Genomic DNA, 21,731 nt, shown 5'->3' with positions numbered 1-21,731 from the left:
CGCATGATCCAACACTTTCTTGCTGACCGTGGTGTAGAGCATATGGAGTGGCCTGCCATGTCCCCGGATATGAATCCGATAGAGAACTTGTGGGCAGAATTAACGTGTCAATTCGACCACTTGGACCAGCAGCCGACCTCTGTGCATGAATTGCAGCAGGCTATTGTCACTGCATGGCAAGCGATTCCTGTCCAAACCTTGGCAAATCTCTTGAACAGCATGCCTCAACGTGTGCGTGCTCTCCTGAATGCTCGTGGGGGTTACACGAAGTACTGAACTGTAATTTTACTGTCCGTAATCCCAGTCGTAATTTAACTTTTGTTTTTGTTAAAAAAAAATTTGGCTTATGTGCAAAATAAAGAGATACTTCTGGAAAACGTACAGAAGTTTAACACAGTACTGTCCATGAATTGAGTTCGATATCAGTTTACATCACTTTCAAGGATCAATTTATTTGTTTCGAAATGTCAAATGTGGTTTTTGTTTCTTTTAAAGGTCACATTAACAAAATCTAGAATAATTTCAACATAATTCCAATGAACTTTTGGTTCTAAGACATCTTGAAAAGTAAGTTCACCCCCACAAAAAAAAATTCCATATTAAATGCCAAGTCTGTATATATATACAGTAGATATATATATATCGTCTGTCCATCCACAACCATATCTCGGAGATGTCTGGACCGACTTTATTCATACTTGGCACAAAGTCACCACATGATTGTATACATATGCACATCATTTTGTTTCGCGATTCGATCAAAGATGGCCGACTGGCGGCCATTTTAGTTGTAAAAAACCCGATGTTGAATACATCCTCAACCATTTCTCGAACATGCATTCGCCGATGTTGTTCAAACTTGGCAAGCAGATAATGAATGATGGCTTACACTTGCACATATTTTTCTTTGGAGATCAGATCCAAGATGGCTGACTAGCGGCCATTTTGTTACTTCAACGGTTTTTCCAACCATTTCTTGAAGATGCATGGTCCGATGTTGTTCAAACTTGGCACAAGTACATTACATGATGGCATTTACGTGCACCTCACTTTATTTTGTAATCTGATCAAAGGTGGCTGACTGGTAGACTGGCGGCCATTTTAGTTGTAAAAAAAATCCTGGTATTGAACACATCTTCAACCATTTATTGGACATGCATTGACCGATCTTGTTCAAACTTGGCACATAGGTAATGAATGACGGCTTGCATGTGCACGTAATTTTGTTCCGAGATCAGATAGAAGATGGCCGACTGGCAGCCTTCAACTCCGTACAGCAAACTTACTAAAACCACACGGGGCCATGACATTTTATATCTTTTTCTTCTTGTTTTGCAAGTGTTGCATGGGACCTCACATTGGACATTATCACCTTCTGGCGCCACTGCTTAGGCAGTAGCACAACTGCAATTGTATAAGGGCTTCTGTACTACAGGGCAGCAAGACCACATGCTAACACGAGGCTGAGTTTGGTCTTCATCTTTGAGTCAGGCTCTGTATGGGATGTGTCATGATATATTTACTGAGCAGAAGGCCGGTAGAACTTCTGATAGCAAGATACTGATGTCACCAACGTGTTGCAACTTTATTGGTCGATTATCTTCCTTTGCCTGGAAACTGGGACAATCCATTCTTAATGTCTATTGAATAACTGCACAGGTATATATGCAATGAGGGGGCGCTGGAGATTCCAATCATAGGGGAGGACACTGGCCTTGACATTATGCTAGGTACCTTGACATCACTCGCTGGAAATTGCCAGACCCTCTTAATATGTCCTACACCATTGTAATCATCTCATCATGAAAATAACTTTCCTTTGCAACCCTACCCTATAAGTGTTTGCCCTCATTTCTGACACTGCCGTTCTTTCATGCTCCGCACCTACTCCAGGCCTCCCTCCTGGCCCTGAGATGCAGAATTGCACCGATCGAGAGGCCTACTCTCTAGCTGCAGGATTGGCACTAGGCATGGTCTGCCTTGGGGTGAGATGCCATAATTCCCTGCACTCGAACCCAAATGCCCTACGATATTTCCTATGTTGTACTCCACATGAAAAGATAATCTGCAAACAGTCTTGAAGATGTGGGTTGATACTTGGGCCTGAGATAGAGAGTGAAAAATTTCATATTTTAATCCATACCACAATCGATTGCTTGTGTTTTGGTAAGAAGTTATATCGAGCCGTTGAGGAAAGTTGTACGTAATTTAAAAAATGCTTTTATTTATACGGAATGGGTACTTGTCTTCCACTTGGGAAAATGTAATGGTGGCTTTCTTGTCTTGTTCCTGTTTGTGGAGATTGACTTGTTTTATTTATTTTGAATTACTGTGTCCAGCATGGCAGCAACCTGGTGGGCATGTCAGACCTCAATGTCCCCGATCAGCTCTTCCAGTACATGGTTGGGGGGCAGAAACGCAGGCAAGGAGGAGCAGGAAAAGAGCGGCACAAATCGCCCAGCTACCAGATAAAGGTACGGCCTCTTCTTGGCTGCACTTGGATTTTGTTTTCTTTGCTGATGTTTTGAAAATAAAGACCCTTGAAGATGAAACTTTAACAATGTGGTTAACCCTTCAAGTCAGTTTCCTTCTATTGGGAGACTCATCAATGTCGTGTATGGTCATTTGATTATAATGTCTGGCTTGTGTTACATGGAGGTCTTCAGGTTCCCAAGGTATCAGCACTTTGTGAAATTATTTTTTGGGTTGTTTTGTAGGAGGGCAAAAGCATTAACGTGGACGTGACATGCCCAGGAGCAACCATGGCCCTCGCCATGATCTACCTCAAAACCAACAATAGGTTTGTTCTGACCCGACCATGAATCGTTCGTCAAAAGCATTAGGACATGGAAATATTTTTGCAATCTGTTCATGAGATTTGTCTGTTCCGAGTGTGCGAGCAATGTTAAGATAGCATTTGCTGTGATTGTAAATTAGCTTCACTGATTGAAGGGATTGTTTGTCATGAAGTTGGTTTGTGTTTGCTACATACTTAGCAGGCTTGCACCAGTTGGTGGACATCTGGTTTTTGGGGCCTCCTAACTTCGAATATGTTTAATGCATTTCTTTGCAATTGTATTGATATACATACAGGTAGTGGACAAAAAAAATGGAAACACCTGGGTAAATGAGGGACACCATGTATAATTGAAAGCAATGGCTTCCACACAGGTGTGGCCCATGTGTCATTTAAACAAATAACATCCCAGCTTGCTTAGGGTCATGTATAAAAATGCTGCATAGGCCTGGTTTCCTGTAATTATGGCTAGCATGGCTGCAAGAGGAGACCTCAGTGACTTGGACAGAGGGGTGATTGTTGGGGCGCATTTGGCTGGAGCTTCAGTGACAAAGACAGCTCAACTTGCTGATGTTTCACGAGCAACGGTGTCTAAGGTGAGGTCGGCATGGAACTCGGAAGGAAATACATCAGCAAAGGGCAATAGTGGGCAGCAGTGGATCCTCCAGGATCATGATATCCATTCATTAATTTTAAGTGCAAGGCAAAGCAGGTGAAAAACGGCAGATCGATTGACTAAATTTAAACCTGGGGCACAAGCAGCCATTTTCATCAAAAACGGTCCACCGAGGACTCCACAGAGCAGGATACCATAGTCCAGTGGTTCTTAACCTTTTTAAAGGCGCCGAGCCCTAACGAAACCCACCGAACACTCGCAGAACCCCTCAAATTTGACCAAAAAAATTAATAAGAATTGCATCTTAATGCGTTTTCTGTTCTTCTTTTCGGGAGGCGATCTGGGAAATGCGTGGTTTTGTTTTGGCAAGGGCCACCCTCAAATCATTTTCGCATGCAAGCCTGCTCCTTTTCTTTGTTTTAATGTACACCAGTTTCGAAAACGCATGCTCGCAGAGATACGTTGTAACGAACGGCGTGAGGATCTCAAGGGCAATTTTAGCGATGTGAGGATACCCTTCCATTTGGCGGCACCAAAACGTTGAGAGCATTGTTGTGTCGAAGAGTTGTTGTTGAGTCTGGCTCTGCTGAAGTTCGATGAGGTCGTCGAGGTATTGGTCATTGACATCTGCCGTTGCAACGTCAAAAGTAAACGGCTGCCGCACCCATGCTGGGTATTGCTCTTGGTCGGGGAAGTAGCCGTCGAATGACTTTCCCAGCTCATCCAAGTGCGTGGCAATCGCTTGCTTCAGCTTTCCCGGTACAGCAGTGCCTCCAACTTCAGACTCATCTTCGATCCCGCTCATGCACTCGTCCAGCAGCGAAAAGTTCGTGAAGTTGTCATTCTCTGTTTGCCACCTCCACTACGGTAACTTCTTTCGTAAAGCCCTCAGCTTTTCTTCAGATTCGATGACATTCACTCCACCGCCCTGCATCTGGCAATTGAGATGATTGAGTGCGTCGAAGATGTCAGCCAAGTACGCCAAAGCGAGGATGAACTCTGACTCTTGGAAGTGCATTGCATGGCAATGCTGGTGTTCTCGCAAAAACAGGGCTAATTCTACACGCAAGGCAAAAACCCGGCTCACTACCTTCCCTCTTGATAACCATTGAACGTTAGAGTGGTAGAGAAGGACTTCGAATTCAGAGCCGATTTCATTGCACAGCTCTTTGAAGATGCGATGATTCAGAGCACGGCTTCGCACGCAATTCAAAGTTTCAACGCCGATTTTCAGAACATTGGCCAGTTTTGGAGGCAGGGTTTTTGATGCCAGCGTGTGTCTGTGCAGGACGCAGTGCGTGACGATGATGTGTGGTAGATGCCCTTCACCAGCGCTCCAAAACCGGAGCTGCATCCCAGCATTGCTGGAGCTCCGTCCGAGTAAACTGCAGGACACCATGTTCCACGAGAGGCCGTTGCTTCTGAAGAAGTCGTCCACAAGCTTCTTCACGTCAGCTGCCTTCGTCGTTATTGTGAGAGGCTTGCAGAACAGAAAGTCTTCCTTGATCTCGTCTCCTTTGACATAACGCACAAATAAGATGAGCTGGCTCAAATTCGAAACATCGGTGGTCTCGTCGAGTTGAAGGCTGAATTTCGTCAGGCTCGCGACTAAATCTGCAACTACCTGGGCGAGGATGTCGTCGCTCATGTCGTCGATTTTGCATCTGATGGTATAATTTGAGAGTGGAACGAGAGACAACTTGTTTTCAGCAGTTTTTCCCAGCATGATGTTGGCCATCTTCAACGCGGCCGGTTTGATGAGTGTCTCGCCAACGGTGTGTGGTTTGCCCTGCTTTGCGATCAGGTACGCAACTTCATACGCCGCAGAGAGGATCGGTTTGTCAATTGGAACGAAGCCGAGAGTGGGCAAGGTAGCACTTGCGTCGAATCGGACTCTCTTCAATTTGAATTCATCCAGCGTTGCGTCTTTGTACTGCCCCTCTCCGTGCAGTTTTTTGAAGTGTTCCCCTAGTTTTGCTGGTGCTAGGCTGGAGTTGCTCAACTTGACATTGCAAAGCATACATTGAGGACGCTGACTTCCGTCCCGTTCGGTCAAACACGTGAACCCGTACCACCCGTAATCCTCCGACTACTTCCTTTTTTTGCTCGACATTTTGCAAAAAAAAAAAAAGTAACAAACTGATGTTAATTGAGTTCGGGCAAATAATTATATGACAAAAATTTTAAAAGGAACATGCTTAAAAAAGGAACAAATCGGTACCCCTCTGAAAACTGAGAAATTTTAATGAAGAAAACATAACTTATAGTTACGATGACAGGATTTATTATCTACTCAACTCTATGTCACCTCAAATCCCATTATAATATTACATAGAAAACTGCGAATTGTTAGTTTTGAATTGCGACCAAAGGAGTTATATCACCTCCACCTAATTTTCTGAGTAATTCAATCATATTTTATAATCACCAGCCACTTTTGACTTTAATATAACTTTGAACCCGCCCTGCATATCCACAAACATTTCCAACTTACTTTTCAATTACTCAGTAACTCCAAAGTAAGGCGCGACCAATGACACACGCCAAGCTAATCGAGGCTATTCACTGGAATTTCCGAACACCTGCAAAGTCCAAAATCCAGTAAGTAAGTAAGCAGGTAAGCACCATCAACAGAATAATTAGCAAGTTGCTCATTGATTCAACTTACTACAGTCGGTGTGAAACAACTTATCTTAAACACAGACCAGAGAAACCATGAATGGGATGGGAATACAATTACAAATAACATTTCCATTTGTTCGTAACATACATAGCAAAATAATAACAATATTAATGAAGGAATGAATGAATGATCGTTTTAAGGCCATTTTCCCTGCTAGAGCGGGGGTTAGCCCTGCGGGCCCCCTGACAATCATGGGTCCCTGTTTGAGGCAATGCTTTTATGGCCGGATGCCCTTCCTGACGCCAACCCTTAGTCGCCTCTTACGATGCGCAGGGATACGGTGTACCTATTCTAAACCGGGGTACACACCGGGAGGATTAATAATAAGCGTAATGACACATATATTCAAAATTGATACAAAACTTTAAAAAAAAAATAATAATAATTGCAATGCGTTTCGGAGGACCTCCACCGAACCCCTGAGACTGGCTCACTGAACCCCTGGGGTTCGGTCGAACCCAGGTTAAGAACCATGGCCATAGTCGGATGGCAGTGCGCAAACCACTCATCACACCCGCCAATGCACGTTGAGAGTCCAGTGGTGCAAAATGCACAGGCAATGGACTATTGAACAGTGGAGAAAGGTGATATGGTCAGATGGATCATCCATCACCATGTACTTTATAAATGGATGAGTACACGTGCGACGCCAACCTAAATAACTTTACAGTGAAGGGTTCTGGTGATTCTGTAATGTTGTGGGTGCATTTTCCTGGCGTTATTTGGTCATTCCCTCAGAAGGCAAAGTCAATGCCAATAGCTACTTAATTTTACTGAGTGATTATCTTCACCCCATGTTGCAGCATTTCTTTCCTGCTGGGAGAGGTGTCTTCCAGGATGGCATTGCCCCCTTCCGCAGAGCACGTGTAGATCCCAATGGTTTGATGAGAATGATACTGATGTTATCCATATGTCATGGCCTTCTCAGTCACCAGATCTGAACCCAATCGAGCATTTATGGGGTGTTCTGGAACAATGCCTGAGACAGCGTTTTCCATCACCATCAAGCAGGTGTGAGTTGATTGACTTTATCTTGGAAGAATAATGCCGCATCCCTCCTGCAGAATTCCAGATGCTGATGGACTTTATGCCATGGCACATACACACTCAACTGGCCGCACATAGTGGTTCAACGTGATATTAAGTGACTACATTGATGTTTCCATTTTTTTTTTTGGCCATTATCTGTATACGTATAGGTATGCATTTAACATATTTACATTAGCGGGTACATTTGCCCTCCGGGCGGCAGTGCTCTTCTTTGCCCTGCCACAATGGGGGAAATAACCTAAATAATACCACCTATGATAAATCTGAAAAAAGTCAAAATATATATATATATATATATTTATATATATATATATATATATATATATATATTGTTGCGGTTTTGAGTTTGTACAGTGAGTTTAATAAAGGTTAAAATTTCCCCCTCATAGTTAGTCACACAAGCAACATGTAGCCTCGTGATAGTATAGTTATGTCTTAGTATTTGTAAGCTTAGTCCTTCTATGTTAGTTCTGCATTGAGTAGAGTCAGGAGAATAGGCCCTACTTCTACCGACTTTCCAGCTACCCTAGCCTCATGCCCCTTTGCGCTAACTTTGGTTCATTTTGGGGGAATTAACACGAGGCAGGCTAGGAGGGTCGGGGCGGAGCGGCAGAAGCGCTGACGGTAAGCATGAGCCGCCAATCAGGGCTCAGGTGGTGGCGGCGGCGTTGCGTCACAAGGCGTGGTTAGAAGGTTAGAGGGGGTTCCAGAATGTTCGGGGGCGTAGCTATATAACCCGCTGCACAAAGCCCTCGAAAGGACTGAAGTGAGGGACTTGCACCAAAGGACTCGTTGAACAGGACTAGCGCGGGAAAGCTGATGAACAAAGGACTTGCCCAGGGAGAACTCGCGCGCACTGACCAACTTGGAGGGATCGAGGAAGAGGAGTTGTCAGCATCAGAGAACTGTGCAAGATACGCGGGCGCAGCCAGACGCGCGTGAACCGAAATACGCGCTTTTATAAGTGACGCTCGGTTGAGTTTGAGGCCGATCGATATACGACGCGTTAAGCCGCACGAGTGAGAACGGCTGAGTAATCGCCAGCCGCGCTGAGAGTCCAGCATTTGCCGTGCCACCTCATTATCTGCCTTTGTTCGGGCGACACGCTACGAGTTCCTGCCATCGCCTGCTGCCATCTTCGCGGGACGTGCGGGGACCGTGGAGAGCCGGACGGGGGCCGTCTCTGGGCGACCACGTCGACGCGTTGGCTGAACATCTACCCATCTGCAATTCCCTTTGTGAGTGTGACGGGCCCGAGTCCGGGGAATAAGATAAGATTGACTAAGGCTGCTCTGTGTCTCTGCGTCCCCGATCATTGTACATACGTGTGGGAATAATTAAACCTGTGTTCTTCCTTTCTTCCATTCGATCGTTCCTGTGGTTTCTTCATTGGCTAAGCGTAGTACGAATAGAACCGCTCAAATCGGGTTCCACTAACTAAGACTGCACGGACCACGTGGTACTCAATCCGCTCGGCGTACTCAAACCACACGTGGCTCGTGCGAGGCTTGCTTCCTCGCTTCCGGGGCGGCGCAGGGAATTAGGTACGAGCGAGAATTGGTCCCGAGACCCTACTCTGCGTTTGCCCGGAAGGGACGTGTCAAGCCTCGGTTCCGCCAAGCCCAGAAAGAACAAGGGGATTAATCCCCCCCTTGGTAAGAGGAAGAAGGGCGGCATAGAACCGTAACATTTGGTGTCAGGAGTGGGGATTTGGAACCTGCGACAAAATTTTTGGACAAAATTTTGGACACCAATTGTACATATTGGCCGTAACAATTGGTGTCCGGGAGTGGGATTTGGAACCCTAACAAAAAAATTTTGGACGAATTGGCCCCAAAATTACGAGCGACCAAAGTTTAGTTAAAAAAAAAAAAATCTCAAATTGTATACTCGTACCATGGCTAGTCAAGACGGTCAAATGCCGGTGGGGGTAGATAAGAAAAAATTGATAACCCAGGACCGAGAGAGACAGTTGGTAGTGGTGGAAGCTGATAAGGGTGCGGCAGCTGGCAAAGAAAATGGCGGCACCTCGCACGTGGCAGCGGCAGCCAAGCCCGCTGTGCAAACCGGGTTTTACATTGGGATGTCCTCGACTGAATGGAAAGTATACTTTGACGCACAAATGGAAAAATTGAGGTGTGGAAACGTGACTGAGGAATCCAGAAGGGCAATAAACATATGGGCCAAATCTCCAATGGGAAAGGCCATAAAAAAAAATGAGGGAGGAATCCAGGGGTGATATGAAAAAATTGGGGGAGGACATTGGACGCATGTTGAGCGGGAAGGTTGCAATGGGACACGACGACTTAACGCGGTGTGAGGAGCGCTTGGACAGCGAGGTAGGGCAGAGCGCAGCCAAGTTGACTGGGAGCATAGAAATCGCGACGCGGGGTGTAAAAGAACCGACGGTCGCCGAATTGGACAGGGAAAATGCATGCGCGCAGGCGGTCGTCGAGGTAGAATAAGAAATAATTAGAGTCGAAGTAAGGGAAATTGAAGGCACATTTGGGGCCGAAGAGACGGCAGAGTCGGAAAGTATAGCACAGAGAGAAGAAATGGGATTTGCACAAAGTCTGCATTTGCACTGTGATGACGTGCTTGCTAACCCCAATAAAAGTTTGCAGGTGGTGTCGCCGGAGAAGAAAGTCCCCAAGGTGAGATATAATGGCGCGAGTGTGTTTGGCAGGAAAATGGTTTTTGCGCGCTTGGGACATGGACGAAACCCGGGCGGTTGTGGAAGGTCCAGTGTGCGGTGTGCGAGGACGACTGGTGCGCGTGTGAGAGAGAAGTGTGCACCGGAACACGAGTGTGTAACAGGACAGTGTGTTACAGAGTGTGCGATGGCTGAGGAGAGTGAGAGAGAATGCACACCGGAATGTGTGCGGGAAGAGTGTGTCGGAGAAGAGTGTGTTACAGGAGAGTGTGCGAAGGAGTGCACACCAGAGCGTGTTATTGGGTGTGTACCAGGAGAGTGCACACCCGTGGACGTTACGGAGTACGTAACGAAGAGTCTGCGCCAGGGTGTGTGCAAGGGTGTGCGATGGCCGATTGTGTTACGGAGTGTGTAACAGAGAAGTGTGCGGTAAAGGAGTGTGTGGAGGAAAAGTGTATAATGAAGTGTGTGAGGGGCGTGAGTGCGCCTGGGTGGTGTGCACCCGAGTGTGTAAGAGAAGAGTGTGCACAGGAGAGTGCGGTTGCAGAATGTATGGAGTGTCTGGGAGGCGCTGGGACGCCTCGGTGTGCGATTGTGGAATGGGTCGCGTGTGGTGAGAACGCGGCTCAAGCATCGACACAGACCGGGGTAGCGTTTAGCACGACGGATAGCAGACGTGAGCCCTCGGTGAGTTGTGTCCGGCAGGAACCGGCGGGGATCGATGCCACGGCCGTGTCACAAGGACCGCCGTGCACGATTCGTGCCGGCCCTCGCCCTGTATGGTTGGTGCCGCGCCGTGGTGGGAAAGGCGATCGGCAAAGTTCAAGGGGAGGTAGGAGAGTTCGGAGCCGCGCCCCCTGGCGGGTGCGGTGCTCCGACCGTGGGCGGTTGGGCCATCGTGCGTGGGACCGCGAGGCCCCACGTAGAGATGGAGCTCTGAACCTCGGCCCTTCCATGCCTCCTCCCCTGGATCGAAAATGCTGGACGGACCCAACCTACAGTAGACCAACCACCCGCACGGATCGCTTGGCCTCTCGAGGTCGAGCCATGACGACGTATTTCCGCACGAAGAGGCTCCAGTGTAGTGGACGAATAGCAATAGTGTTAGGGAATGGTACCCTGCATGGGGGAATGGTAGTTTTACCATTCCTCACCCGGGGCCCATGAGCATTAGTTTAGGCCCTAAACTTTAGGGGGATGGCAGTGACATGCACATGGGGGGGCCAGCGATGGTTACATCCATGGGGCACCGAAGCTAGTCGAGGGAGGGCTTGGATAATTGTTAGGGAAATTAGGTGACTGTAGAGACCTGAGAGTTAAGTAGTGACATTTGTACTATATAGTGGGGACGCAGAGAGATTAGATGGATGAAAATGATGCGGGTGTGCTTAGTGTAAAGGGATGACGGGAAAGCACGAATTTTAGGGGAAAAGCAGCTAGCTAAATGATGCTGTGTGTATGAGGAATTGTGTTGAGGTGTATGGGAAGTAGTGTGAATTGACTTGCATGGTGTGCAAGTGGAAAGAGGAATGTGAGCACAAGAGGTGTGCCGGATATTTGGTGTGCGAGACGAAAGGTGTGTGAAATAATTGGAATGTGGAATAAATGGTGTGGGAATAAAAGGTGTGGAATGCTTGGTGTGGAATGAGTGGTGTGGAGTGCATGGTGCGAAGGACTGAATGGGGGAAGAGTGGAACCCATTCGCGAATGCCCGTGGTGGGTAGTTTAAAGTCAGGTAGTGGGTGGGCTTAGGTAAATTGTTTGGATATTGACACCTGTGGTGCAGGTAGTGGCCAAGTAGTGCTTTGGAGGGTGCATGAGTATATGGAATGGCTGGGCGTGTGGTTTAATTGGTGAGTATGGTTATTCGGGCACTCCGCCACTGGTAGTTTGTCGGCCAGGTGAGGCCGCAGGTAGGCTCTCGGAGCCCGTTAGAGTAGTTGTGAGTTGTTCAGTGGGGCCCGAGGATCCAAGGGAAGGACCCGGGTAGCCCAATGCCAAGGAGGGCATCAGAGGGGTAAAGAGCCAGGAGGGGCCTTCCCCAGTTTAGGTAGTCGCAGGAGCAGGTAAGCTCGGGTGGCGACTTCAGTGGCGGAGGTGCGCAGTTAGTAGACCTGCTAGTGGAGCCACACGACCCAGCCCCGAAATTGTGCAAGGACACAGATCGAAAAATTGGGGAGTGAGACCCAAATTCAGGGGCACCGCAGAGTGGTCAATGGGGATTCGGTTTTTAGAACCACATCGTTTAAAGATGCGATAAAGGTACCACGTGGTACTCAATCCGCTCGGCGTACTCAAACCACACGTGGCTCGTGCGAGGCTTGCTTCCTCGCTTCCGGGGCGGTGCAGGGAATTAGGTACGAGCGAGAACTGGTCCCGAGACCCTACTCTGCGTTTGCCCGGAAGGGACGTGTCAAGCCTCGGTTCCGCCAAGCCCAAAAAGAACAAGGGGATTAATCCCCACTTGGTAAGGGGAAGAAGGGTGGCATAAAACCGCAACAATATATATATATACTGAAACGCAAAAGAAACTTACCACCTTTGAAACCTTTAAATATCAACAATAACACTACGTGTAGTAAATGTGTGAACTTATTTGTGGACAATAGTGTCCTCACTGTCAGACAAAACGGTCACGGATGGTCACTTGAACCTTCAATGGTCACTTCATAGCACAGCTGTTGAACAGCCGTTTTGACTGTCAGTGATTAGCCAAGGGGTACGGGATGATTTTAATGAGCTGCACGTGATGTCTTGATATTGGCTTTAAAAAGGCCAATGCAAAATGGGCATTTTGACCGAAAAATTTGACCATTTCGACCAACTTCAAAAAGACCGAAAACGCAAAAGAAACTGACCACCTTTGAAACCTTTAAATATCAACAATAACACTGCGTGTAGTAAATGTGTGAACTTATTTGTGGACAATAGTGTCCTCACTGTCAGACAAAATGGTCACGGATGGTCACTTGAACCTTCAATGGTCACTTCATAGCACAGCTGTTGAACAGCCGTTTTGACTGTCAGTGATTAGCCAAGGGGTACGGGATGATTTTAATGAGCTGCACGTGATGTCTTGATATTGGCTTTAAAAAGGCCAGTGCAAAATGGGCATTTTGACCGAAAAATTTGACCATTTTGACCATTTTGACCAACTTCAAAAAGACCGAAAACGCAAAAGAAACTTACCACTTGTTTGAAATGTAATAAAATTGTAACAGTTCAAAATAAAACAAACCAACAATTGCTAATTGAAACATTGGCATTTTATTGATGACATGTCAAGTTTTTGACCAAGATACACCATCTCATCAGTTTGTTCTACAGTACAGAACAGCACAGGGTGTAATGTCAGTCCCCTTTCAATAGCGTGTGTGGCCACCATTGTTTTGGATACAGGCAGTGCATCGTCGGCGTATACTGCCTACCAGTCTTTGGATGGATTGCTGCTGGATTCTGTCCCACTCAGTCCTCAATGTCTGAAGCAGCTCTGCCCATGTCCTGGCCCTGCCAACTACGTGTCTCCCAAGCTCATCCCACAGGTGCTCCATGGGATTCAGGTCAGGGGAGAGTGCAGGCCACTGCATGGTGTTGATGTTCTCGCCTTGGAGAAATGCAGTGGTAAAGCGAGCAGCATGGGGACGAGCGTTGTCATGCTGAAAGGTTCTCAGTTCTGGGTGGTCTCAGGTCTCAGTTCTGGGTATTTAAAGGTTTCAAAGGTGGTAAGTTTCTTTTGCGTTTTCGGTCTTTTTGAAGTTGGTCAAAATGGTCAAATTTTTCGGTCAAAATGCCCATTTTGCACTGGCCTTTTTAAAGCCAATATCAAGACATCACGTGCAGCTCATTAAAATCATCCCGTACCCCTTGGCTAATCACTGACGGTCAAAACGGCTGTTCAACAGCTGTGCTATGAAGTGACCATTGAAGGTTCAATTGACCATCCGTGACCGTTTTGTCTGACAGTGAGGACACTATTGTCCACAAATAAGTTCACACATTTACTACACGCAGTGTTATTGTTGATATTTAAAGGTTTCAAAGGTGGTAAGTTTCTTTTGCGTTTCAGTATACATATATATATATATATATATATGAAATATATTTCATAGGAAACAAACAGTAAGTATGAACCCTGAGTATACCCTGAAATGTTGGTGTCGATCAATCAAGTAATTAACGGCCATACATGCAATACTCTGTTTTATATACTGTACTTGTATTTTATATATACTAGCTACGGTACCTGCCCTATGGGTCGGGCTTCAATTTTTGGCCCAAATGGCAAATGAAAAGGCTAAATATCAGAAATTGAAGGCTTTTTTTTTTTTAAACGATTTATATAAACATCCGTTAAATCTCGATCGGTGTAGCCGCTTGTGCGGCACCCGGGAAAATAATGTCATGCTGGAGCAAGTATCAGCAGGATGTGGCAGTGTGGGACTCCACATTTCTGATCCTCCTTCATGCCGAAGTAGCCCACCACTTCTCCAAGCATTCCGCTCTTCAGATCCGCCATGAGAGATTTAAGTTTGATACTGAAGACGCGTGCAGTTAGTACTCCCGATGTCGTATGTACTCCTGATATGTGTTTCCTTCATTGTAAAAACTACCAAATCAACAGTTAAAAGGATTTTGAGCCGATAGGTGTTACGGCCTTGGAAAGATCAATGGAGACAGTGATCCGTTAGCGTATACACCGCCCAAATAGCTATGTGGAATTCTCTCATGTCGATATTAAACGCCGTTTGAACTTTGGCCGAGATCATTATTTACTTTTAATGATGTTTATATACGAATGATGTTTAATCATGTTTATATTGGTTTTGGGTCATCCTTTCCGCATATCTCGTGGGATTGTGAGTTGGGGAGACGGCCGTGATGGCGGGGAGGGAGTTGGAATTCTCTCAAGCAGGGATTCAAGCCGTGTCCTTATAAAAGGTCTTTGTCCGAGGTCACCGAGTCCGATCGGTGCAGCTGTGCAGCGATCGGTGCAGCCGTTTGTGCGGCACCCGGGAAAACAACATCGTCACAATGAACGTTATGCGAACGCGAATGTTATGCGGGAGTCCAAACCTGAGAATGCTGGAGACTAAAGCTGAAATTGGAAAAACAATATAGCCTATTTTACTCCAGGGGATCCCAGGATTAACCACCCAAAATATCGTTGCGATCGGTTCAGTCGTTTTTGCGGTACCTTCGAACGAACGAACGGACAGACGGACGGACATTTGGTGAATTATAGTAAGATATATATATATATATATATATATATATATATATATATATATATATATATATATATATATATATATATATATATATATATATGTATATACATACATACATACATACATACATACATACATACATACATACATATACATATAGTCAAGACCCCAAGAGGACGAATGACCGAAACGGGGTTCAACTCCAAACCTTGGCTGGATTATCTTTGGTGCGCTCGGGAAGGTCCAAGCCTTATCCAATCGGGGACACACAGGGTTAATCCAAACCCACAAACAAAGAAACGAAACAAGACCAGCATTGAAAGTCACAAATAATGATTTAATGAAAATAAATGCATAGACAATAAGAATGTTGAGGTAAAAACTATTTCCTAACTTGAGATGTCTCCATTCAGACTCGTATCCACACCAGGGGAAAACGAAAGTAAAAATAAATGATATTTTGCTTATTGCCGGCCGGTACTTAGCTTTACACCCCCAAATGGCTGGTCGGGCCCGCTGGTTGTCGAACCAGTGTCACCGCGCGGGAAGCGCACAAGATGGCGCGGAATCACGCCCATAGCTAGCCGCTGGCATGAGGCAAGCAGGCAGGATCTCTTTGTTTCGCTCGCGCCCCCCTCCTTCTCCACAGAGCACCACTGTCAACCAACACCCCATCCTTCCACGTTGCAAAAGTCCCAAAGCCCTGACACGTCTCCTCACCAGCGCACCCGAGACAACAACATCCACTTGACGAGAGCCAGAACGAGAGAGAGGGCAAGATAGCGAGACGCGTCTTTTTTTTCCTTTAGCTCTCAAATTTTCCACGATGACGTCACACTCTGTCCAATCACCGAGCACTCCTCAATCGCTCCATGGCTTCTTAACCAGTCAGGAAGGCGTGGCCTCCTCGCTACGAGTCATGGGGGGGGGGGGGCAGAGTCCAATCTCTGTTCGGGAATGTTCAGATGACGTTGGTGGTCATGAGGCGGGATTTATGTGCCGATCGGCAAATGCTGTTTCTGTCGGCCCGAGTGGCGCCATGAGTGAATGAGCGTTTGTGGCATGGCTTTTTTTTATTTGTAATGAAACAACATAGGGAGACATCACCAAAGGCAACTACACACTAGGGAGTTATTCCTTAAGCCATACCCAATTAGCATAGCTCCACCCTTCATATGGAAACACATATAGGCTATTGTTCTATACAGATTCCCTACTTGGTTACATTGAGATGGGTTCTTCTTCTTCTTCGCGACACTCTGTACATGCTAATCTACACATTCTGAACTTTCTTAAGTTGTTTCATGCTTACCCCCACAAATGTAACAATATATACAGTACACATATATTTACATTTGTCACAAAAATTTGCTTCTCGTTTACCACAGGCAGGTTAGAGACTGATGGAGTGTGTGTGCGTGTGCGTGCGCACGTCCACATGTTGAAATATTTAATTACCTTTTTTGTACTTTCATTTTCTACTTGCATGTCCGTTTACTGCTCAACTGTAGCACAAGAACAAATGTGGAAACGTTGTGCTGTATATAATAATGTTTTATTTTACCCTGCACTAAAGGTCCATTGCCAGGTGGATGGAAGCACCTACTACTCAGTATTTGTTGGACTTTGTGAAGCCTGACTTCTTGTTGCTCAGGGTAAGTCAGATGCATAAGGTATACTGCCGTGTTTCTTCACCTTTTGTTCTTGAACCGCTATTCAAAAATGATGCAATGAATTTCTGGTTAAAACTCTCTTCTTGAAGAAGAAGAAGAAAAAAAAAATGAAGATAGCAAAATGAAGTCTAATGTCACTAAGTCACTTTTTGTGCAGCACTCTTTTTAAATCGCATGGTGTTTGTGAATATTTGGGACAAGCCTTCTGAAATTTTCATGGAAGAAGATCCAAAAGATGCCAGCAAACCAACTCTATTTTCTGGAAATATCATCTATGTAAATAAAAAGACGGTGTCTGTCTATGTCTCTTTCCATTTTATGTTTTCCCTCTGTCTCTCTCTCGCCATTCATGTATCATCCCCAAACTATATAGCCATAATTGGAAGTAAATTTATATGTCATAAGCAGGGTGAATGATTTGAGAAAAGTCGACTTTTGACTCTGCTGAACAGAATATAAGGATGAGTTTGGAGTAAATTAAGATGTCGTGAGTAGGATTGTCGGATATATTTAACGTCTCTGTTTGTAGCATCAAAATTGCACAAAACATTCACCTGAAGTAACTTGTTTGTACATTTGGTAAACTGAAAGCACGGAAAATGAAATTCTAAATTCTAATGATCATAGTATGACATACAGCCTGGTGTTGGTTTAGCGGTTAGGGTGCCAGCTTGGGATCCTAGGATCCTGGGTTCGAATCCCGGTTGATCGTTGAATTAACGCCAGGGGGTTGACTCAGCCTGTCATCCTTCCGAGGTCGGCAAATTGAGTACCAGTTCACTGGTAATTCCCTGTGTGTCGCAAGAGGCGACTAACAGGGTTGGTGGCAGGAAGAGCATCCGGCCGTAAAACATTGCTTCAAAAAGGGGACCACGGTCCCCGAAAAAGGCCAACCCCCACCCTGCGGGGAAAAATGGCCTCTAAAGGTGGTTCTTCCATAGTATGACATCACATGATCCATATTACACGTTATAATGTGCAATTATTGGAGTGTATATCCTGTGAAAGGTGTATAACAATGAGAATATGCAATCAGCATCAGATTCGCCTTTCTCATGCAAGAATAAATCTGCAATTAGAAATGCAAAAGATTTATTCATATGCATTTTCGCAAGTTAATTGTGTATTGGGGTTTAGGGGTGGGGGGGGGGGCTCTGGGAAGGAGAGCCAGTGCATGTCTGGCCTTTCCACACCCAGAGATTATGGAGCAAACCCTCAGATATTGTAGTTTTCCAGATGAATGAACGCAATGGGGGCAATGAAAAGATGCAAAGCAAGTTGTTAAAATTGGATCAATATCCTCATTTGTATCTTGCCTTCTATAGATTCTGGCGAAGGGGCTCATTTTGTGGGATGAAATTGCACCGACAGAGGAATGGATTTGCAGCAACATTCCTGAGGTGACTTGTCCATCCTAGCCAAGAACCACCCTCACCTGAAACCACGTACCACCAACGCTGCATCCATTCAGCACGTTGTTCATTTCAGAAACCACAAAAAACTGCTTTGATAATTGGAAATGAGCTTGTGACCCTTTGAACACCTCTCTGCAATGCTGTTGTACCACACAGATCGTGAAGCCATATGGCTTAGGCCTGAAGCTTGACAAGGCAGTATCAATTGCTGCCGACCGCGACGTAGACCTTCAGACAATGTGGTATGATGCAGTTCACTATTTCATGTTGTACATTCATGAAACCGCAATGACAAACATTTATTAAAGTGGAATTTCCAGACTTCTGGCAGCAGTCCTGTCATTGTTTACTTTAAAAAGTGTTTTATCAAACAGATCGTGCCATACGCTTCTGCTTTGTTTTCCCTGCTCTGTCTGCAGCCAAGCACACTGCCACATCGTGGCTGGAGCCTGCTTGGCAATGGGTCTGAGGTTTGCCGGCTCTGGAAACGCACTGGCTGTGAAATGCCTGGTACTTTAGACACTCGCATCATCATCTTAATATTATTACAGGCCTAATCTAAGGGCATGACAGCTCAATCATTGCTCTCTGCTCGCTATTGATGTGCAATTTTTTTGAATCCACTTGATTTTAACATCTTACACCAACGGTGCTGTTTCTCTCTGCTCACCAATTTGACAGCACCAATGGTGTTGCGCAGACAGGGTGCTGCACATCGAAGCATACCATCTCCAGTCATTAAGACAGCCCTTCCATTAGCTTTTGCTTTGTATGTGAAGGATCTTGTGGAATTTCTAATGAGTGTTATACCACGTAAGCTTCTTAGAGCCCAAATTTATGTCTGTATTTCACGAAACTGGCCAGCTCTTAAGGTAAAGTTAGGTCCTTCTTGATAGGACATGAATGCCTTAACAACTTGTTTTCTTTCCTGCCCCTCCCCCCAACCCCCATCTGGGGTAGATAAAGAGAGAGAGTGTGTGTGTGTGTGTGTGTGTGTGTGTGTGTGTGTGTGTGTGTGTGTGTGTGTGTGTGTGTGTGTGCGTGCGTGCGTGCGTGCGTGTGTGTGTGTTTAAAAAAAAAAAAAAATACCCTTAGGACATCCCGCCGGGAGAGATATGTGCATACCAGAAGTTTGGTACGATTTCACAAAAGTTTGAGAAAGTAGTTCAGGGACAACACAGACACTGCACAGATATATATATATAATATATATATATATATATATACATACATATATACATACACACACATAACACAGTCAGACCCTGATATTTGTGGGGAATACATTCCTGGAAAATGCTGCGAATGTTGGGGCATTGCATCAATGGAAACGGGCAATTGGATCCCGACAATTCGTGATTAATCAGGGAAAATCAAAAATCGTGTGAAAAACCGCGAATACGCTTGCATAAACCATAAATACAAGTACCAGAGGACCGCAAATGTCGAAGCCAAGCACGAATATGCCCGCAAAAAACAACAAATGTTGAATGGTGAGGTGGGGGATGGGTTACACGTGCATGAATACATAGCTGTTTAATGCGTGATACATGGAAGATGCTTATTTTTTTATTTTTTTATTTTTGGTATATAAGGTCGAGACGTGAAAGAGCTAACATTAATCACACAAAAAGTCAAACCGACACATAAAACATATAATGAGGGGAGCGGTAGACAAGATGGGGAGAGTGGGGGAAGGACACAAACACAACATTTGAGAGCAGGGACAGAGATTTGTGGGAGGGAGAAGGCTTGGGGGGAGGTGGGAGAAGTATAAAACACATGGACACTGCAAGGACTTCCAGGAAAGAAGTTGGAATTTAAAAAAAGTGGATCTGGGGTGAATTAGCGGGGGTAGAAAAGATCAAGGTTTTGGATGGGAGAAGACAAGAGATGGTGGTAAACAGCTGTTTTAAAGACCTGGATGGAGGAGTGGGATTGAAGAGAGTGGGGGAGTTTGTTCCAGAGGCGGGAGAAAAGAGGAATGAAAGAGTGAAGGTGAGCAGAGAGTCTTGATTTTGGCAGTTTAACCATAAGAGGGTTGCTGGCAGATCTTGTGCGACCTGTAGGAATATTTGGGGGACAGAGCACAGAGAGAGCTGGGGAGCAAGGCCGGAGAGAAGTCGGTAGAAGACAGAAAGACCACCAACTTGCTTGTGGTGAGTGAGTGAAAGGCCCTCGGAGTTAGCTTCATCGTGGGAGATTCCAATGATTCTGAAAGCTTTGGTTTCAACAGCGTGAAGCCGAGCTAGGTGTGAGGCAGGAGCACCGGCCCAGAGGGGAGAACAGTATTCCATTGAGCTGTGGATGAAAGCCTTGTATGTGATGAGGAGCTCAGGTGTGCCAAGGAAGGACTTCGCATGACGGAGGATGCCCAGTCGGCGACTGGCTTTGGAGGCCAGCTTGGAAATGTGGTTTTCCCAGGAAAGATCATGGCAGATAGTGAGACCCAAAAGCTTGAGCGACAGAACTTCTTGGAGAGGATTGTTGAGAAAGTAGATGGGAGGGTTGTCCAGTCAGTCTTTTTGGAGAGACATAGTAAGAGTGTGAGATTTGTTCGGATTGAAAGACATGTTCAACTTGTTTGACCATTCTGTGATTTTGTCCAGGTCTGCAGAGAGTGAGGAGGCTGCAGACTGTCGATCTGAGGGATGAGGAATGGAGCGGCAGAGAGTGGAGTCATCAGCAAAGAGATAGAGGATTTTCCAGAGAGTCGGAGAGATCATTGATGAAGACCAGAAAAAGCACAGGGCAAAATTCGGCTTTGGAACCCGGTTAATCAAATTCAGCATACCCTCATTATGTTAAAAAGCGAGGTTCCCAACTTTTCACGAAAAATGCACCTGGAAGCTTATACATGGCCTTTTTCCATAAATCCATCTCGTCTACATTGCATTATTTTGTTTTCATTGATGTGATCCTGTTTTCAATATGCTTGCATGTGTTTTGAAAATTTTCTGGCACAATGTTGTTCTTTTTTGCTTTCAGCACAAATACACCAAGAGGTTCCTGAAGGTGGTTGTGAATTCAATCGATCTGGTGTGTAAGCTTATGCATTTATATCCCTCTTCCATATGTTTGAGAAGCAGTGTCTATTGGAGCTATGGTGGAGGCAGAAAAACACACACGTCGTATATAATTAACCTTCCCACCTTTCCCCTTCCCTTCCCCCTTCCCCCTTCCCCCCACCCATCCGCCCCAACCCACTCCCTCCATCCCCCTTCTCTTCCAGCCAAGGAAAGCTGCATAATGCAACCAAATAAAGCCACACAAACCCCCCCTTATCCGGGTTCTTCGACAGTTGCAGACATCCACAAGTAGCACTTACATAAGAATCCTAATGCTCCATGCCCCCTCAGCCTCCGGACCGGTTTCATCACTTCTAGGCGAGTCGTGCTACTTGAGAATGTCTGCAGCTGTATAGGAACCCAGGTAGGGTTTGAAACAGCAAAGGGCTTTACTTGTGTAACAATTTTGACTCCTCTAGGCAGCTTTCTTTGGCTGGAAGACCATGGGGTTAATTATGTATGTCCTAACCACCTGGAGATAATTGATTCGGTGAGAGCTGAGTGGTTGCTCCCTCCAATTATGGGTGAGTGATGTGATTGGGTCATAA

At 45.7% G+C, this 21,731-nt stretch overlaps 1 protein-coding gene across 1 annotated transcript in view; it reads left to right on the top strand.

Annotated features, from left to right (window-relative positions):
- The window catches only part of ANAPC1 (anaphase promoting complex subunit 1), a gene marked incomplete at both ends in the record, with an annotated part of 56,999 nt that overhangs the window by 13,290 nt on the left and 21,978 nt on the right, over window positions 1–21,731 (top strand). The window contains 8 exon segments of the mRNA XM_078769481.1: window positions 1,894–1,985; window positions 2,340–2,474; window positions 2,718–2,800; window positions 16,604–16,682; window positions 18,026–18,100; window positions 18,272–18,357; window positions 18,535–18,625; window positions 21,104–21,154. Coding sequence (XP_078625607.1) covers window positions 1,894–1,985; window positions 2,340–2,474; window positions 2,718–2,800; window positions 16,604–16,682; window positions 18,026–18,100; window positions 18,272–18,357; window positions 18,535–18,625; window positions 21,104–21,154 — 692 coding nt within the window.

This window comes from Myxine glutinosa, unplaced genomic scaffold (assembly GCF_964187855.1).
Source record: "Myxine glutinosa unplaced genomic scaffold, kmMyxGlut1.1 SCAFFOLD_2712, whole genome shotgun sequence".
Classification (NCBI taxonomy): Eukaryota; Metazoa; Chordata; class Myxini; order Myxiniformes; family Myxinidae; genus Myxine; species Myxine glutinosa.
The sequence above is the reverse complement of the archived record's forward strand: the minus strand, read 5'-3'. Positions and strand labels throughout refer to the sequence as shown.